Below are 19,397 nucleotides of genomic sequence, written 5' to 3'. Positions count from 1 at the left end.
TCCTGACATCCTGACTTGCACGTACCATTCTGCTAATGTGTAATCGTTTTTTGCTGATGTTCAAATGAGCCAATTGGGTGAAACCACGCCAATTCTCCCTAGCTCCCCACCCTCTCCCTATAAAAACCCCTAGCTTTTGGGCCTCGTGGTCGATTCCTCTGTCTCCTGCGTGAGATACATATTGGCCTGGAGCTCCATTATTAAACTACCTCGTGTGCTTACATCAGGATGGTCTATTCGTGGTTTTTGGGTGCTGCCATCTCGAGACTGGAGTGGGGAGGGCTCCCCATGGAGGTCTTTCAGGACCAGGCCTGATTTTTTAAAAAAAAAGTCAGTGAGGCACCAGCTTCAGGAACAGATCCAGAAACTAGGTCATAAGACACCAGCTCTAGAAATGGACCATAAAATCCATAGCAATATCATAAAACCCTCTCCCAAAGAGCAGCCCAGGGATAACCACAAAGGTGGGTAAACATCTTATCTCAGAATGGGCCATCTGTACTGGGAAGTTCTATTTCATCACAGGGTTGAACATTCGTGACATAAGACTGTAGACCACTGACCACACATGATTGAACGCCATGACATAGGAATATAGACCGCTGATCAACTGTGACCCCCTAGCATCCACCAATGAGATTTTAGATTATCTAATTCTTCTAGACATTTCCCCCAGTTCCCTATAAGAAGGCCTGCATACCTTTGTCTGGGGTAGTCATTTTGGAGAATGGTTGACACCCCTGCCCCCATGCTGGCTGTTTTTGCAGAATAATTGCTCTTTGTTTTTGCATATTATCTGAGTCTGGGGTCTTCCTTCATTGGTTTTCTGACCCTTACAATACTATACTACTTGTTTAAATTCAAGTTTAGTTATAAACAGACTATTTGGGGAGCAAAAATTTGAAACAACTGTCGTTAGCATATAGGTGATTCAGCTAGGCCCCTCCCAGGGACCTAGTAATGATGTACATCATCAGCTGCAGTCATTACCTGCCGCCTCCAAGTGTGGCATATAAAAGGACTGCTGGCCACTCCAGGTCTCACTCTTTCTCTCTCCCTGTTCCCATGTGCTCCTGGCTGGTGTCTATCTGTTCCTTTCTGTTTTTCTATTTGTCCTTCTATCTTCCCTTTATTTGCTCTGCTTCTACCCCTTATCCAGGCTGTCATTCCTCTCCTTTCCCCCAAGTAAACCTCCTTTATACCAGATTGGTTACATGGCAGCATGATTTATCAGGGGACACCTTGGCATGGGCTCACCAGGTGTCCCCCCTGCCACATTATATTTCGTAACATTAATGATAATTGTTGAAAGTTTTGGAAGATGGGTTTTTATTCAGGTAATATTGCTGATTAAATTTTTGACTGAGTTTTTTTTTTCTTAGAACCACAAAATCTGGGGTTGACACTACAGCTCTGTTGCTTTGAGTTCCCAGGACCCAGATTTCATTGCCAATCCTTCTAAACCATATGGTAGCATGCATCTGCAATTTCAGCACTTAGCAAATGGGGGCAAGAGGATAAGAAGTTCAAGGCCAGCCTGGGGTATATGAGACCCTGTCTTAAAGAAAAAAAATCTTGTGGCAGATGGTGGAGATGATAGAACTCAAGGGTTGACAATGAGGTTCTTGTGAGACCATCTTAGGGCAACCTTTCCTTGGCCAGAACACGCTTACACTACCTTTTTTCCACACCAGAACTGACCACGTGCTATCTGTCATCAGCTCTAGAGATGCCGCTGTTTACATGAACACCACATGCTCCCCACTCACCACTTAACCACTTGTCTGCAGCTGCCAATATCGAATCCCTCTGGTTCTTGTAGAAATCAATAGTTCTAGAAAAAGGCAATGACAAAGGTCAGAATCGTTGTGTCCAGAACACTGACCAGAGACACAAGAAAAGCTCAAACTCCAGCTTAAGAATTTTGTAAGAATTTGTTTTCTGCTTTAACTGCTTCATGGAAGAACACTGCATTGATTGCTTTAAGGTGTGTGCCACAAAACTTAAAAACAAAAAACAAAAACAAAAAAACCTATTCCCCTTTACTATAGAAAAATCAAAGTCTAAAAATGAATGTAGCAGAATTTATTTCTACTTAAAATATGGAATTTAGATGTAGAAGAAGTAGCATGACAGACCCTTGTGTTCAGTTGACTTAAGGAACTGTCATTTTTAGGGTTAGGAGAACACTTGAGGTCGGAGGGAACTGCACTGGAATGCTGAGTCACTGGGACCCAGGTGACCCTATTACTGCTTGTTTATACATGGTGGGAAATGCCACATTTACATAACAAAAGTGATTCAGGACTGGTCGCTTTCTACCAACAGAGTGTGCTTTCAGTCATTCCGACTTGAACCACTTCCCAACCCCTGTGTCCTTTTGCTGATTATCAAATAACATGTCTAAGTGTTTGGCTACTTTTCAGCTAAAGCAGTGAACTCTGACCTAGGGAACTTGGTTCCCTTCGGTGTCTGGGTCGGGGGTGGGGGTGGGGGGCCAGGAGGTCAGGTTGCACCTTGAATGCTGCTGAGAAGGTTTTCTATGAGAAGAGCAAGTAAAATAAAATGCCCATTTCGTTTGTGTGATTTTTGGGCATTGAAGAAGGAATAAAGGGGATACAGAGATGACTCAGGGGCTAAGAACAGTTGTTACTATTCCAGAGGACCAGGGTTTTAGCACGTTACACAACAGCTTATAATCACCTCACAGCTAGTTTATAACAGTCCGTTAACTCTGGTTCCAGGGGACCAATGTCTCCTGGCCCCATAGGCACCAGGCATGTAGTACACAGACTTATGTACAGGCAAACACCTATACACACAAACTAAAAATATATGTCTTTAAAAAGAAGGAAGAGTAATACATCAGTATTCTGGATGGTTTGCATTCTGTATTCCAGACCCCTGTTTTGCTCACAAAAGTTTTTAACAACTGACTCACTACCTGTCAATATGTGCCAGGAAACCCTCTTCTCCCCATTGGTATAGAAGCTGTAATATCATGAGCTGAAAGAGACAGAAAAGAAGTAATGTCATGGTTCGTTCTCAAAACCGAGTTTGTACTTTGTAAACACAGAAGTCGTTTTGGTTTTGCTTATATGTAAACACACAGATTCAACAAGGAGTCTAGGTCATATCGGTGACTTCAGTTAACTTTAATTAAAATCCAGAATGACAAAGTGTTGCCTCCCTTCAGCCTCGAAGCAGGCTTTTGCAGACCTCTGCTGCTGCTAAGCACAGGGCCACCTGGGATGGTGCCTTCCGACCTGTCAGGCCGGTTCTTTGTTTACACTCGCCACTGCTCTTCAAAGCATGTCGCCCCTGCCTGCTGAGAAGACTTTTAGATGTTCCAGAGACACTATCCTGATGATCTGCCTACAGGCTCTCACCTGAACCCACTCCAAGAATGGGTGGTGGGGGATGACCTTCCCCTGCTATAGAAACTCTGAACTTTATTAAACTTGTGGGCTTTGATCAGAACACTTTTTGTCTTAGCCGCATTTTCTTTCTCACCGTCTTTTCCCCTTACAGCCCCAGTTCGCCTTTCAGGATGGACCCGGTTCAAGTATGGCCGCAGGCCGGCCCTCTCAACAAAGGTAGATAGGCAGGCTCAGGTGCTAAAGTGCTTTCTGCATAAGCCTGAGGGCCTGAGTTCACACCCAGGCATCTTTGCAAGAAGCTGAGCATGGTGGTTGGCATTTATAACTCCAGTGATGGAGGTCAGGGGCCTGGGGCAAGCAGGCTGCAGGTTCAGGGGGAAATTTTGTCTTACAACAAAACAAAACACCTGATGCTGACCTCTGGCCTCGTTCACACACACACACACACACACACACACACACACACACACACACACACACGTCAATCAAATGCAAAAAGCCTCCTTAAATACAAAGCTTTCTTATATGCCAGGTTCTACTATATATAGCATATTAACAGATATGTCTATCTGAACCTTCATAATACTTAAGGGATGTTAGTTCTTCTCTACTGATAAAGAAACTGAAGCACAAATGTGAATTTTCTTTATCTCAAGGAACTGATCATAGAACTTCCAAAATAGATTTTCCAGCTCCAGATCCGTGATATTGACTCTTGGAGTATACTGCCTCTGTAAATTTTGAGAACATACATAACATTTGTTTTTCTTTCCTTTTCGTTGGTGTGAGGGATCAAACCCAAGACCAAATGACTGCTAAGCATGTACTGAACCACTGAGTTATATAGGCTTAGGCCTCCAGATGTTTGCATGTACTGAACCACTGAGTTATAAGGCCTCCAGATATTTATGACAGGTATATTCCATATTAAATATGGAGGTAATTTTTTTATTTAACATGGTGGAGCTCTAAATAATGTAACAAAATTTTGCTGATAAGATCTAAAAGAATGCGAAAAATTCCTTATTTGGTTACATGCTAGACATTTATACTTTATAGATTGTGCAATACAAAACAAACATCCTTGAGGATGCTTTTCATTTTGATGGCTGAGGATATGGTTCAGTCGGTAAAGAGCTTGCAGTGCACATGAAAGGACCCAATTCAGACTATCCAGTTTAAAAGCTAGGTATGACAGCAGGAACCTGTCATCCCAGCACTGGGGAGGTGGTCACAGGAGGATCCAAGGGCTCACTCACACATCCAGTCTAGTTAAATAGGTAAGCTCCAGGTTCAATGAGAGACTGTCCCCCAAAATAACATGGAACGCTATTAAAGAAGACGTGTGAGGCTGACCTGTGTTCTGTACACACATGTGCACACATGGGTGCTCACCCACCTCCACACTTACACACATGCATGAACACATGCAAGCATGTACACAGGTTCTAAATCTCAAGATTACAATCATTTCCGAATCAAATACTTTCCAAAGCTTGTGAGGAAATCTATTCAATCTCCATAATAAACTTTAATTAAAATGCTTAAAGATGAATGGCTTTAGGAGCAGCTGAGGAACAGGGGTGAGAAGACACTAAAAAGCCCGATTCCTTCACATCATTATAAATTCCAACACAATGAAGTTTGAGTTACTTCACCAAATTCAGCTCTATTTTGTTTAGCTCTACAATTAAAAAAAATGTTTATTAATTGACTGACCTTTAGCATTCTCCCTGAGACCCAGCTGATATACTCTGGACAGGCAAATACAAGACACTAGCTTAAATGATTTCTCATTTGTTGCTTAGATTAAGCCTCTGCAGATGCTGATCTAATTCTGTCTTGGAAATGGAGAGTCAGCATTTGTTTTTTCTTCCCTGTCAGGCTAAGTTAATCATATTTGCTTACTGATTTTGCTAAGAAAAAAATATATCCTAAATTGAGCTTACCTGTGAGAAAGTACAGGCGTGTACTGATGCGACTTGTGTGTGGAGAACAATCCTCTCTATCAAGGTCTTGGGGCCGGTCATAAACCCTACTCTCAATCTATGCAGACAGAGAAAAGGCGTTACTCCAACCCTGCATAAATAACTAATGTCAATCGCTTTGCCGATTCCACCAGAAGAGAGATGGCTCAGGGCCAAAGATATCTTGATGTCTTACATATTCTAATCAACGTACTTACTTCTTACTTACCCCCCCCCCCAAAAAAAAAAAAACAAAAACAAAAACAAACAAAAAAAAACATTTAAATTTAAGTATATATGATAAAAAACAATACAAATACTATTAAGACTGTCTAAACATAGTATTCTAACATAAGCTTCCAGAATATTCATCCTCTTCCTACAACTTAGAATAATAGCCGAACATCTTTGAACACTGGAAAAAAAATAAAGAGAGTGAAATACCCACATGCCTATTAATGATTACGTGAATTTTCAGGCAAGTAGAACACAAGCTTTTTATAAGAGGAGATTTCCTTGAACTAAAAGCTTTGAGGCTGGCATTGAGTTAGAGACATGAGCCTTACCCTGAGGAGAGGGTTTTTGAAAAGGTGTCAGCTCTGATAACTCTCCCATCAACGTCCATGGAGAGAAAAGTTGGCTCCCAAGGCTGAAAGAGGAAGAAAACCACTGTTGGTTTGCAAACGCTGATCACTGTAAGGGTACGTCGCATAGCATGGATGAGGGCAAACAGGCACAGACTGGGCACATACAACAGTTACATCTCGCCCTTGTCTAGGCTGTAAGACCTGTGTTAATTTAAAATTAACTAATTAATTTTTTAAGCCCGTGTTCTTTTACTAGTGTCTTCCTGACCTTGGGGTTTCATTGCTAAACATGCTCACAAAGGTTTCTTTATTTGCTCAGGATGACATTACTGAATTTGGAGAAACTTCAAACAGGCATTCTTTGCCTCCTTGGGATTGAAATTTAATATTATTTTACATTCAGAGGAAAGCCTTAGGAGTGCAAAGGAATTATACATTCTAGCTAGCCGGTATAAAAGACACACAATCCAGGTATTTTATTTGCGAGCCAGAAGCCTGGATTAGGCAGGTTTGGAGCTATTCTCATTTATTTCCCAGCCATATGTCCCTTGTTACTTGTTATTTTTCCTGGCCAATGCTCATGGTCCAATTCCTAGAGTGGAGGGCTCCTCCACTCTCAGTGCCCTTTCTTCTTCTCCCTTTGGTTTTTCCACCTTTGCCCAATCACAGGTTCTAGCCTTTTATTGACCAGTTAAATTGAGAAGCTAGGTTTACATAGCATCACTTGGTGTATGTGAAGATCTGCTTGTGGGAAGGGCAACCAGATCTTGGAAGCCAGTACTTAGCATTTAAATACAAGTAGACCAGACCAACCCCCTACACTGCAGAGATAATTTCAGAAAAGATGAAAAGTTCTTTGAAGATAACCAGCGCCATTTTGGGTTGATCCTTGAAATTGACTAGAAAGATTAAAAACCGATGTGAATGCAGGTGAGAAATTTAGTGAACGCTGCGTATGGACACTAAGATTTTCTTTGAATGTAGGGTCAAGTTCGAAAGGGGTTCATAGTCACACTCAGGGTGGGAGGGCAGGGCAAATCATGCTCTGCAAAACTATGCAGCAAAGCAGCAAGTTTTGTGTCTTCTTAGTGGATGTAAATCCACTTTCAGGATGGATGTCTAGAGTCCTGAGGGCATGCACTAGTGCTATTGCCTGCTAGAAAGTGATTATCAGGAAATGTGGCATACTCATATGTAGAGGGAGGTGTTGATCCCCTAATTGGTTCTATATTGTGTCAATAAAGGAGGCAGAACCAATTGCTGGGCGCAAGGAAAAAGGTAGAGCTTCTGTGTCCCAAGAGGAAGAGAAGGGATGCAGAATAAAACGTTTTCAGACCAGCTTTTGGAGGGAGGAAGAAGCAACAGACATGTAGGTCCTGGGGCTCCTAGAGTTCTTAGCCCTCTGCCAAGTGGGGGCTAAGGGAGATGGAGGGAGCTAGTTGATAAGATTAGGGCAGGAAAGTCTTCACCCAACCACTGAGTTATCTGGCTAGTTTTAAAAATAATAAAACTGTCTAATGTTTTTCATCCAAGGCGCTAAGTAGGGCAAGAGGAGAAAGAGGGCAGCCAGGACGGATGAAGGCTTGGTGAAGTTAGTGACATGGGGGCTGAGGGAGCGATTTCAGTTCCCAGAGAGAGGAGGGCCCGGGGGTGGGGGTGAGGCGTCCAAGAGTGTAGCGCTGGGAAAAAGGAACAAGCATTTTTAAAAAATTATTCAACACATATATATCGAGGAGAACTTTAAAAACTCACAATCCTCCAGATAAGATCCAGAGCACGTGACAAGGATGCAACTCGGTGGCGGCAGTGCTTTCTCTATGCAGAGCACTGTGTGCGCACAGTGCTGCTTCTCCTTCAGCCGGAGTACCGCCTCAGTCCCCCTTAGCCATCGTTATAGTCAATTACCATTACTAGACTGAAGTTGAAATACGAGACCCCATGCCGTGTTCCCCATTTGATGTCTGAGGAAGTATGACGTAGGATTCGGAGTTCAGCGCCCCCAGCCTGATTGGTTCTGCTTGCCTAATGCACGTTTTAGGGAACTAGCTATTACCCTAAAAGTAATTTCTAGACCAAGCATTTAAAAAAAAAAAAAGAAAAGAAAAGAAAAGAAAAGAAAAAAGAAAGAAAGAAAGAAAGAAAGAAAGAAAGAAAGAAAGAAAACTAGGAAGATAGGAAGAGTGAAAAACTAGAGAGAACTCAATATTTATCGAAGTTCACCATGAGAGGAGATAGCTTTGACTCAAGCCAGGTTAGCATCCAATGCAGCTAATAATTTACAACAAATGATCTGTTGACAGTGGTATAAGCCCACAGCATCACATACCTTGTTGAACTGGAGAAAATAGTAAGGGTCATCTTCTATTATGAGGAAATCATATTTTCTTGCAAGCTGAAAGGTTAAAGCAATGTATTTATTTCTTAAGAGCTTTCTAAAATGAAGATCATTAGGAATCACAGTTCTGTGTTTTCATTCATTCATTTATTCATTCATGAACTAGTGAGTTCCTGTTATCCCAAACATTGAGGATGGCTACGAATGAGATACTAAAGGTTCTTTTTCTCATGGAAGGCTGAAGTGAACAAGTTGGTTGGGTAATTAAATATTGTCCAATTAAATAGTGGTCATATCTGAAGGCAAGTGATACCATCACTTGCTGACTTAGATCAACTTGACACATGCTAGAGTTATCTGAAAGGAGGGAACCTCAGTTGAGAAATGTTTCCCTAATATCCAGCTGTAAGGCAGATTTTAAATTAGTTAATTAGTTAATTAGTTGCTTTGGTCCTGATACTTATAGTTACTCAGGGGAAACCTCTGTGGAGCTCTTCCCAACAAGGTAAGATTAGAACTCAAAATGATCAGAATAAACTAGCTGTGCAAATATTAAGAAGAAGGATTCTAGACCGATGACAGAGGGATGAATGAAAGCAAAGATTGCGGGGTGAACAAAATCTTGGGATGGCTAAGAAACAGAAGAGTACAATATGGCTTTGGCATATGGGATGCAGGAAAGAGAGAGACACAGAGAGACAGAGAGGGAGGGAGGGAGGGAGGAAAGGAGGAAGGGAGAGAGAGAGGGAGAGGGAGAGGGAGAAGGAGAGAGAATCATACAGAATTTGGAAAGCCACAAATCTGACGTTTACCATACAGCAGGGGCTAGGGCTGATTGACATGCAAACACAGTGGCCAGTTAGACACTCTGAGCCAACCAAATACATTGTGAGTGATGATGTCATGCTATCATAGACTGTGGACAGGCAGTGGCATAGGAAGTGGGGTTGGGGGTAATGGTGGAGCAAAAGGACAGACTTAGAAAATCTTGACGGTGGAGTCCACAGGATGGATGGGATGTATAACAGGGGAGAAGAGAGAATAGAACAAGAAAAATGAAGGTAATTGTTCATGAACATTATTTATGAGGCTGGAGAGCTTGAAGGGGTTGGTTGTACATGAGAGGTTTAGGACTGGGGCTAGGGAAAAGCCAAGAGTTCTATTTGGGCCAGGTTAAGTTTGAAATGTTATTGGACATTTATGGAGATAGCACAATGACTCACAAGTTAGAGTTCAGGGAAGAGATGGAGCTGACAAAGGTGGAAATCGTCTTACGGAAAATGAAATTTACAATGATGGCATTGGATAATGCTATCTTAGGGATAGTACACAGAACTCAGGACAGAGCCCTGGGTGTCCTGAACCAATTCCTGTCGGCTCTGCCCATCCGTCGAACAGCTACCTAGCAACAGCTTGTTCAAGGTGCTAGGCAACCTAACTTATAAGGACTGTTTGGGGACTCCTCCCTCTCCCTCTCTCCCTCTCCCTCTCCTTCTTCCTCTGCTCATCCCCCTTCTCTCTCTCTCTCTCTCTCTTTCTCTCTCTCTCTCTCTCTCTCTCTCTCTCTCTCTCTCTCCCTCTCCCATTTGTCCCAGTCCTGCTCCTTCCTCTCTTCCTCTCTCCTCTCTCTTTCTGCCCTTCTGTCCCCCCTTTCTCTGCCTCTAGCCCTTCTCCATGTCTCCCCCCTTCCCCCATACACCCCCTTTATACTAGACCTGAGGTCCTCCCTCCTGCTGCTTTGTACCTCGCTGCTGTTGTATAAAACACTACACTGGGGACTATATAAAATTGTATATAAATATCAGAACAATATCTTGAACCTTTATATTTTCCAAGTAAAGGAAACTGGTTGACATCTGGCTGTGATTCCAAAGCACACAGTTAGGTTTCCAGGTAGTTAAATGGGGGCTTAACACTTATTTTAAAAACAACTTGCAGGGAACGGTTAGGGACTCACTCAGGTCCAGCAGCAAGACTTTACAGAAGGCATACTTGTTTTATTCTTTTTTCAGATTTATGTATAGCTCCATATATCCTTGACATTAAAAATTGCAAAAAAACATGAGACCACATAGCTACTTCCGGAGATCTTGGAAATTATTTTTTTTTAAAAAAGACTCAAGATTCTTTGCAACCTAAAATGACAATGAGTAGCAGACAGACAAAGCAAGCCTAAAGGACAGGGCAAAGACAGACATCCAAGAATGAAAACCAAATGTGTTCTCATAGCAGGTGCCCAAGAATGTCATTTTTCATGTATTAAAATACCAATTAAGGAAAAATAAGTTTCAGAGACAAAAGATGTGGCAATTTATTATGTATCGCTTTAGTAGGAACCCTGACATAGATGAATGAGTCCCTTTTATTAAAAAGTATCTTTCCTGAAATTAAAGGGGTAATAAGAAAAGCAATGTGAATTTAAGACTCTTCAAAAAGGTAAACAAGAACCCAGAACACATTCTGGTCACCGTCTTGTAATTACCTCATAGATTTCCTTCTTGCGGTCACCTGTCAATGAGTTGCCTGTAGGATTGTTGCCATTTGGGACAGTATACAGAAATTTTGGAGTCTTTTTTGTGGGATCCTTGGAATCTTCTGGTTTCCATTGGGAAAGTATTTTTCTGAGACCCTCTGGAATAATCCCATGCTCATCACTGGGGAGATTAATAATGTTGCAGCCTAGTGGTTTCATCTGTGGAGAATAAAAGAAAGCCCAAGAATGTAGCATGATTCCAAAATACAAGCCCTGGTTTATATATATATATACATATATGTATTGTTCATGCCCTTAAACATGTAAACATGTACTTCGGAAGATGGAAGATTGAGCTGTATATTGTAATCCTCTTATTCCTCTGAGCTCAGTAATAGCTCCTGTCTATTCTCAGGCTTGAGTTTCTTTGCCTCATTTATGCAAAACTTGGTCGTGCATGTCTTATTCTTGTTCACAAAAGGTGAGCAGCAACGGCGGGCTTTTTTTTTTTTTTTTTTTGGCGTTTTCGAGACAGTGTTTCTCTGTATAGCCCTGGCTGTCCTGGAACTCACTCTGTAGACCAGGATGGCCTCAAACTCAGAAATCCACCTGCCTCTGCCTCCCAAGTGCTGGGATTAAAGGCGTGAGCCACCACTGCCTGACATGATGTGCTCTTTTTTTTTTTTTTTTTTTTCCTATGCATAATCCTTAAAATTCCAGCTCTCGATTGTCTGGTAATGTTCTAAACACAGGGTGCTTCTGTGAAGTTGAGGCTTGGAAGAAAGATGCCACAGAGCAAGCTGCAGTAGCCTTGTGCTGGTGCTGGAGATGGTGCTGGTGCTGGTGCTGGTGCTGGTGTTTAGTATGAGAGACATAAGGCTTATAGGCTGCCAGCACTTGAGACTTGCCCCTTCTTACTGAATTGTCTTACAAGAGATAGAACTGGTTTAGCAGCTCCTATGGACGATTATGGGCAACATCATATGCATTTTGCAGTGCTGTGACAAAGCACTTGAACAAAACTATTTAAGGAAGGACAGATTTCTATATGGTCAATCATGGTTACAGAGATATCAATCCATTGTGGCAGGGAGAGCATAGAGGAACAGAACAACTCATATCATGATGGTCAGGAGGAGAGAAAGAGGGAGAGGGAGAGAGGCAGAGGTAAGGAATAGGGGAAGAGAGAAGAGATAGAGGGAGAGAGGGAGAGGGAGGGAGGGAGGGAGGGATGTGGGGAGTAGAGGGAGAGAGGAGAATGAATTGTCAAGCCAATCAGGCTGAAAATCAACATTAGACATTATATCTCTCCAGGCAGATTGGTAATATTAATGATTAGATAGTTCTTTTTTTTTAAAAAAAAATTAACCTAATAAAATTTGTTTTAAAATATACAACTCACTATTGACATTTTTTTAAGTCATCAAAATAATTTATAATTTAAAATGCCTCTGAAATATACATGATATCTTCTGAAGCTAAAAGTAATACTTATTCAACCAGTTTTTAAAATTTATTTGAAACATTATAAATGATAGAAGTAGAAAAAAAAATCTCTTGTGAAAGTCTCTATGAAAGGAAGTTGTGACAGGTTCCTGATTAGACAGAAACCATTCCATCTGCAAGGGAGAATATACAGTGTAACTGTGGCCTCATAGAATGAATTGGGTAGTGTTCTTTCTGTTTCTATTTTGTGGAATAGTTGGAAGAGTATTGGTATAAGATCTTCTTTGAAGATCTGACAGAATTCTGCACTAAACCCATCTGGTCCAGGGCTTTTTTTTTTTTTTTTTTTTTTAATGACTGCTTCTATTTCTTTAGGTGATATGGGACTGTTATATGGTATAACTGATCCTGATTTAACTTTCGTATTTGGTATCTGTTTAGAAAATTGTCCATTTCATCTAGATTTTCCAGTTTNTTTTTTTTGACTGGGAGACTTTTAATGACTGCTTCTATTTCTTAAGGGGTTATGGGACTGTTATATGGTATAACTGATCCTGATTTAACTTTCGTATTTGGTATCTGTTTAGAAAATTGTCCATTTCATCTAGATTTTCCAGTTTTGTTGAATATAGACTGGACCTGATGAGTTTTTAAATTTCCTTAGTTTCTGTTGTTAGGTCTCCCTTTTCATTTCTGATTTTGTTAATTTGGATACTGTCCCTGTGCTCTCTGGTTAGTCAGGCTAAGGGTTAATCTGTCTTATTAATTTTTATTAAAGAACCAGTTCCTGGTTTTGTTGATTCTTTGTATAGTTCTATTTGTTCCTACTTGGTTGATTTCAGCCCTCAGTTTGATTATTTCCTACTGTCTACTCCTCTTGGGTGAATTTGCTACTTTTTGTTCTAGAGCTTTCAGGTGTGCTGTTAAGCTGTTAGTGTATGCTCTCTCTAGTTTCATTTTGGAGCTGAGTTTTCCTCTTAGTACTGCTTTCATTGTGTCCCATAACTTTGGGTACGTTGTGCCTTCATTTTCATTTAATTCTAAAGTCTTTAATTTCTTTATCTCTTCTTTGACCAAGTTATAATTGAGTAGGGCATTGTTCAGCTTCCATGCTTATGTGGGCTTTTTGTTGTTTTTGTGCTAATGAAAATTAGCCTTAGTCCCAGGTGACCTGATAGGATACATGGGATTGTTTCAATCTTCTTGTATCTGTTGAGGCCTGTTTTGTGACCAACTATTTGATCAATTTTGTGAGGTGCTGAGAAGAAGGTATATTCTTTTGTTTTAAGATGAAATGTTCTATAGATATCTGTTAAATTCATTTGTTCCATAACTTCTTTTAGTTTCAATGTGCCTCTGTTTAGTTTCCATGATCTGTACATTTATGAGAGTAGGGTGTTGAATTCTCCCATTATTATTGTGCTGAGGTACAATATGTGCTTTGAGCTTTAGGAAAGTTTCTTTTATGAATGTGGCTGCCCTTGCATTTGGAATATAGATGTTCAGAATTGAGAGTTCATCTTGGTAGATTTTTCCTTTGATGAGTATGAAGTGTCCTTCTTTATCCTTTTTGATAACTTTTGGTTGAAAGTTGATTTTATTAGATATTAGAATGGCTACTCCAGCCTTGTTTCTTGGGACCATTTGCTTGGAAAACCGTTTTCCAGTTTTGTACTCTGAGGTAGTGTCTGTGTTTGTCACTGAAGTGGGGTTACTGTATGCAGCAAAATTCTGGGTCCTGTTTATGAATCCAGTGTGTTAGTCTATGTCGTTTTATTGGGGAGTTGAGTCCATTGATGTTAAGAGATGTTAAGGAATAATGATTGTTGCTTCCTGTTATTTTTTAATGTTATTTTTATGTTTGTGTTGCTATCTTCTTTTGGGTTTGTTGAAAGATTACTTCCTTGCTTTTTCTAGGGTGTAGTTTCTCTCCTGTGTTGGCGTTTCCCATCTGTTATCCTTCATAGGTCTGGATTTGTGGAAAGATACTGTGTAAATTTGTTTTTATCATGGACTATCTTGGTTCCTCCATCTATGGTAACTGAGAGTTTAGCTGGGTATAGTAGCCTGGGTTGGCACTTGTGTTCTCTTAGGGTCTGTATAACATCTGTCCAGGATCTTCTAGCTTTCAGTCTCTGGTGAGAAGTCTGTATAATTCTGAGAGGTCTACCTTTATATGTTACTTGACCTTTCCCCCTTACTGCTTTTAATATTCTTTCTTTGTTTTTGTGCATTTGGTGTTTTGACTATTATGTGATAGGAGGAATTTCTTTTCTGGTCTGATCTGTTCAGAGTTCTGTAGGCCTCTTGTATGTTTATGGGCATCTCTTTCTTTAGGTTAGGGAAGTTTTCTTCTATAATTTTGTTGAAGATATTTACTGGTCCTTTAAGTTGGGATCTTCACTCTCTTCTATACCTATTATCTTTAGGTTTAGTCTTCTCATTGTGTTGGTCGATTGCCTGGATGTTTTGGGTTAGGAGTGTTTTGCATTTTGAATTTTCTTTGACTGTTGTGTCAATGGCACCTGAGATTCTCTCTTCTATCTCTTGCATTTTGTTGGTGATGCTTGCATCTATGACTCCTGATCTCTTTCCTAGGTTTTCTATCTCCATGGTTGTTTCCCTTTGTGATTTCTTTATTGTTTCTATTTCCATTTTTAGGTCCTGGAAGGTTTTGTGCAATTCCTTCACCTGTTTGGTTGTATTTTCCTGTAATTCTTTAAGGGATTTTTGTGTTTCCTCTTTAAGGGCTTCTAGCTGTTTACCTGTGTTCTCCTGTATTTCTTTAAGGGAGTTATTTATGTCCTTTGTAAAGTCATCTGTCAACCTCATGAGATGTGATTTTAAATCAGAGTCTTGCTTTTCTGGTGTGTTGGGTGTATCCAAGGCTCATTGTGGTGGGAGAACTGATTTCTGATGATGCCAATTAGCCTTGCTTTCTGTTTCTTATGTTCTTGCCTTTGCCTCTCACCATTTGGTTATTTCTGGTGTTAGCTGGTCTTGCTGTCTCTGACTGTGACTTGTCCCTCTTGCAAGCTTGTGTGTCAGTGCTCCTGGGAGACCAGTTCTCTCCGGGAGGTATTTAGGTATGGGAAACTGTGGCACAGGGTCAGCTCTGGGGTACAGACAGAAACCGGAAGTATCCTGTCACCATCTTTTCCTTGTTTCCTGTGTCCTGATGGCTCTGGGCAGGTCCCTCTTGGGCCAGGTATTTGAGCAGAAGTGGTGCTCTTACCTGTGCTCACAGGCATGTCTGCACTCCTGGGAGGCCAGCTCTCTCTCCAGATGGTATTTGGTAATGGACCACTGTGGCACAGGCTCAGCTCAGGGCACAGATGAAACCAGAAGGATCCTGTCCCAGGCTGATCCTCAGTTCCTGTGTCCTGAGGTCTACAGGTGGGTCCCTTGGAGCAGAAGTGTTGGTCTTACCTGTGTTCACAGGTGTGTTGGCACTCCTGGGAGGCCAGCTCTCTCCCAACAGTATTTGGGTATGGAGTGCTGTGGCACAGGGCCAGCTCCAGGCACAGACTGATTAGGCAGTTCTTAATATGAGTTGAAATAATTTCCTTCACAGATGCAGAGAGAGAGAGACCTACAGGCAGACCCGGAATCAAAGTCTAAAATGTGAGGTCTCTGTCAGATCTCTCCCCTAAAAGGTCAGAGGTTCCTTCGGAAGCGAATCCTTTGGAAGAGGAGGCAGAAAGATTGTAAGAGCCAGGGTGGATGGAGAACATCAGGAGAACGTGGTCCTCTGAATCAACTAAGCTCACAGACTGAGGCAGCAAGCACAGGGCCTACCTGGTACACCAGGTCCTCTGCAAATATATTATAGCCACTGGCTTGTTTTTTTTTCCCTCCTGACTGTGAGAAAGAGTTAATCACAGACTCTTTTGCCTGCTTTTGGGACTCTTCCTACTGAACTGCATCCAACTTCCGTATTAAATTTTTGCTTTATCTTATTATGTTTTATTTTGTATTACTTGGTTGTTATCTCTTAGAAGCCTTTTTTTTTTCTAATAGAGACAGAAAGAGAGGGGGAGGGGAGATGGGGAGGAACTGGGAGGAGTAGAGGAAAGGGATATATTGTGTAATAAAGTCTATTTTTAAATCTATTTTTAATAAAAAGTAATAGTTCACTACATTGAAACCACCCTAACAACATGGGCAAGTAGATGTAATTATTCTATATGATGAGAACAATTGTCATGCTTCTTTGAGGGGGCAAAGTGCCACACTCCTTACAACCATTCATTGTATCACTGGATGGCTTTGAACTATCTATTAATCCCAGCTGCACCTCTCTGTCTGTGCTCCGATTTGTAAACATATCCATCCTAAAGTGGAATGCCCAACATAACAGTCAGTGGTGGGGCAGACAACTCCCACTTCCTGGATATGCACTTTCACTGCCTTAACACTGGAGTAGAAATTCCCTGTATAACATATTGGTTTAGAGTTATAGATACTTGACATATAACACGGTTCTACTTAGGAACTTGACAATGACAAAACGAGTTTTTGTAAATTAAGTCATGATTGATGTAAAACAGTAAGAAACTAGATGTGGGTTTTATATGGCATAATTCTAGCACACATTCTTTTCCTTTTTAAAGAAGAAATAGGAAGATTGTAGAAATAGGAGAAATATTCCTTTGTAAACATGAGGAAATACTTTCATTTTAAAAGAAGAAATAGGAGGTTGTAGGCAGGTCTTGTGCACTATGTATTCAGCTGCTGATTTCTGTGACCTGAGATCTAGTTACAGTCTGGACATGTGCATTGTTATGAATTTTGAAGAAATTCTGTACTTATGCAGTGTAAGGAATGCTCCCCAATTATCTCTGAATGGTTAATAAAAAGCTGAACAGCCAGTGTATATGCAGAGGAAACAGGAAAGCTGAACTTCTGATCCCACCCAGGGGAACAAGTTCACCACAAGGCAGATGAGTGTCCAGAAAAAGGGCCACAAGGAGGAGGAGGAGGAGGAAGAGGAGGAGGTCACCTTGAAGTCGGACATGGGTAGGAGTCACCATGGGAGTTCTCTGAGCACAGACAGCTACAACATAGCAAGCCAAGGAGACACTAAATGCAAGTAACCCAGGATGTGTTGCTGAGAAATGGCTAAGATAGCATAGAGGGTTAAGACTATCTGTTCAATTGTTGTGTGTAAAGCTTGTTGAATAAATCTATAGGTCTCTATCTCAATTATTTGGGAATAAGTCAAGTTAGAAAAAAAACTGTCACTCTTAAATTTTATCCTACACACAAACTGGGGCATGTTCAGTGTGTCACATACACTTTTTAAGAGTCTCTGGGTTACAGATGAAGATATTATATTTTAATTTGTTGTGGACAGATTGTGTTTTGTTTATCTCTTCATATTGCTGTGAATGCAAAGAAAAATGGCATAAAACTTCAATCTTCTTTGGAAATGTAAGTGCACTTTATAGCATATAACATTTCAGATATCATGTTATACCATAAGCATAGAATAGGAAGATATCTCTCCTATGAACAATGTGGTATTTGAAGTCACTAAGTTCCACAAAGCACAAATGGCAAGTGATTCACAGTACACTCACACGTAATCACCAACACTTTTATCTGAAACTCAACTACAGCTTAACTTAATAATATGATCCAAAACTACCAGATCACACTAAATATATTTAACCAAAATAATCCCATTTACTTAAACTTTCTAATTTAAAATTTTTACCTATCCTTTGCCTTCTTCACAACTCCTGTCCTGAATGTTTCAAAGCATACTGCGGTGCTATAGATATAACTCACTGTCTTTCCTGCAACACAAATTGATCATTTCTGCTTGGTCCTAAGGAATGGAAACAGACAGTTCCTCCACTCCTTATTCTTATGACTGTATGATAGCAGCAGTCCATTGCTGTTGAGAGTAAGCCATCACAAATATGTACAAGCTTCCTGATAACTTCCCGGGAACTGGAGGACACCAAAGATTCTCTAAGAGCAACTTAGTACACACTATGCTTTTTTTCTTGTTCTACCTTCCCTGCCACCTCTGTTTTTGAGTGTGTGCGTTGCAGGTGTAGGGGGTGCACATTTGTATGTGAATGCACATACATGTGTGTATGTGTAGGTCCAAGGTTGATGTGGGGAATCATGGATCTTCCAGTTTATCTATGAAAGCAGGCTGACTTAATCAAACCCAGAGTTCTTACATGTAGTCTTGATAGCCAGCTTGCTCTGGGGATTCCCTGGCTCTGCCTTCTAGTTGGGAACTGCAGGAAGGCCTCACTCCCACCAGAATTTCCTTGGATTCTGGGCATCTGAACTCTTGTCCTCTCCTTGCACGACTAACATTTAAACCACCAGGTCATCTCCCCAGTTCCCTAAACTGATTTTCAAAAGAGCACAGCTTTTATTTTTTATTTTTAAGAATAGCACCTTTGACTTTAGTGTTTTGATGTTAATATGATTAATAACATATCACAGACCCAGAATTTAGCTGTCCCACAAAATCAAGCATAATGATAAACTATAATGAAAGTGACTTTACTATTCTAGAAAGATTGGAGACCAAATAGCTGTTCATATGGTAATAAACTACACACATTTTTAAAAACATGACACTATTAAGCTTTATTGCAAAGGAAGAAATCTTTTTAAAAACTGGTCTTTGAGGTGATAGACAGTCTAAAGGGTTGTAAGAACTTGCTGTTATGTAAAAGTATGTACTTACAGCATAAAGGGTTCCCGGAAACAGTGGTTCATTGACCAGGATAGTGTCTCCAGGATTGATGAGCATTTCAAATGCCTAACAAAAGAAGCATAGGTTAGCTCGGACAGAATGGCTACTGTTCTTAGAATATCTTTCCTCTGTACTTCCAGGGTCCAGGGAGGAGTTGCACATTTTCTAGTCAGGGTCAGGCAGTGCCTACTTTGTGAGCCAAACAGTGCTTCGCTTGCAGCTGCTTATTTCTGGCTCTACTGTGAGAGAGCAGTCACCGGCAATGTGTAAGTAAACTGAGTGCCAATAAAACTTTATTTATCATCTTAGCTAACAGTCTGGATTTTGCTGTGGACGAGTTGGTTAACCTCCATTGTAGGGTAAAAAAAAAAAAAAAAAAAAAAAAAAAACATATATTCATCTGTTCCTTTTACTGCTTGAAAAATGTGTTGGTTATCAACTCTGAATCAGACCGGGGAAGAGGACTGGAAATAAAAACCCTT

General features: G+C 40.7%; 1 protein-coding gene across 2 annotated transcripts in view; it reads right to left on the bottom strand.

Annotated features, from left to right (window-relative positions):
- The window catches only part of Aadat (aminoadipate aminotransferase), a 39,983-nt gene that overhangs the window by 9,148 nt on the left and 11,438 nt on the right, over window positions 1-19,397 (bottom strand). For both annotated transcript variants that reach the window (XM_021219723.2, XM_029532108.1), the window contains exons 4-10: window positions 18,907-18,981; window positions 10,752-10,961; window positions 8,261-8,326; window positions 5,914-5,996; window positions 5,330-5,426; window positions 2,945-3,006; window positions 1,770-1,834 (exon numbers count right to left, since the gene is read on the bottom strand). In XM_021219723.2, the coding sequence (XP_021075382.1) occupies window positions 1,770-1,834; window positions 2,945-3,006; window positions 5,330-5,426; window positions 5,914-5,996; window positions 8,261-8,326; window positions 10,752-10,961; window positions 18,907-18,981 (658 nt within the window). The remainder of the gene's footprint in view (window positions 1-1,769; window positions 1,835-2,944; window positions 3,007-5,329; window positions 5,427-5,913; window positions 5,997-8,260; window positions 8,327-10,751; window positions 10,962-18,906; window positions 18,982-19,397) is intronic.

Source organism: Mus pahari, chromosome 19 (genome assembly GCF_900095145.1).
Source record: "Mus pahari chromosome 19, PAHARI_EIJ_v1.1, whole genome shotgun sequence".
NCBI lineage: Eukaryota > Metazoa > Chordata > Mammalia > Rodentia > Muridae > Mus > Mus pahari.
The sequence above is the reverse complement of the archived record's forward strand: the minus strand, read 5'-3'. Positions and strand labels throughout refer to the sequence as shown.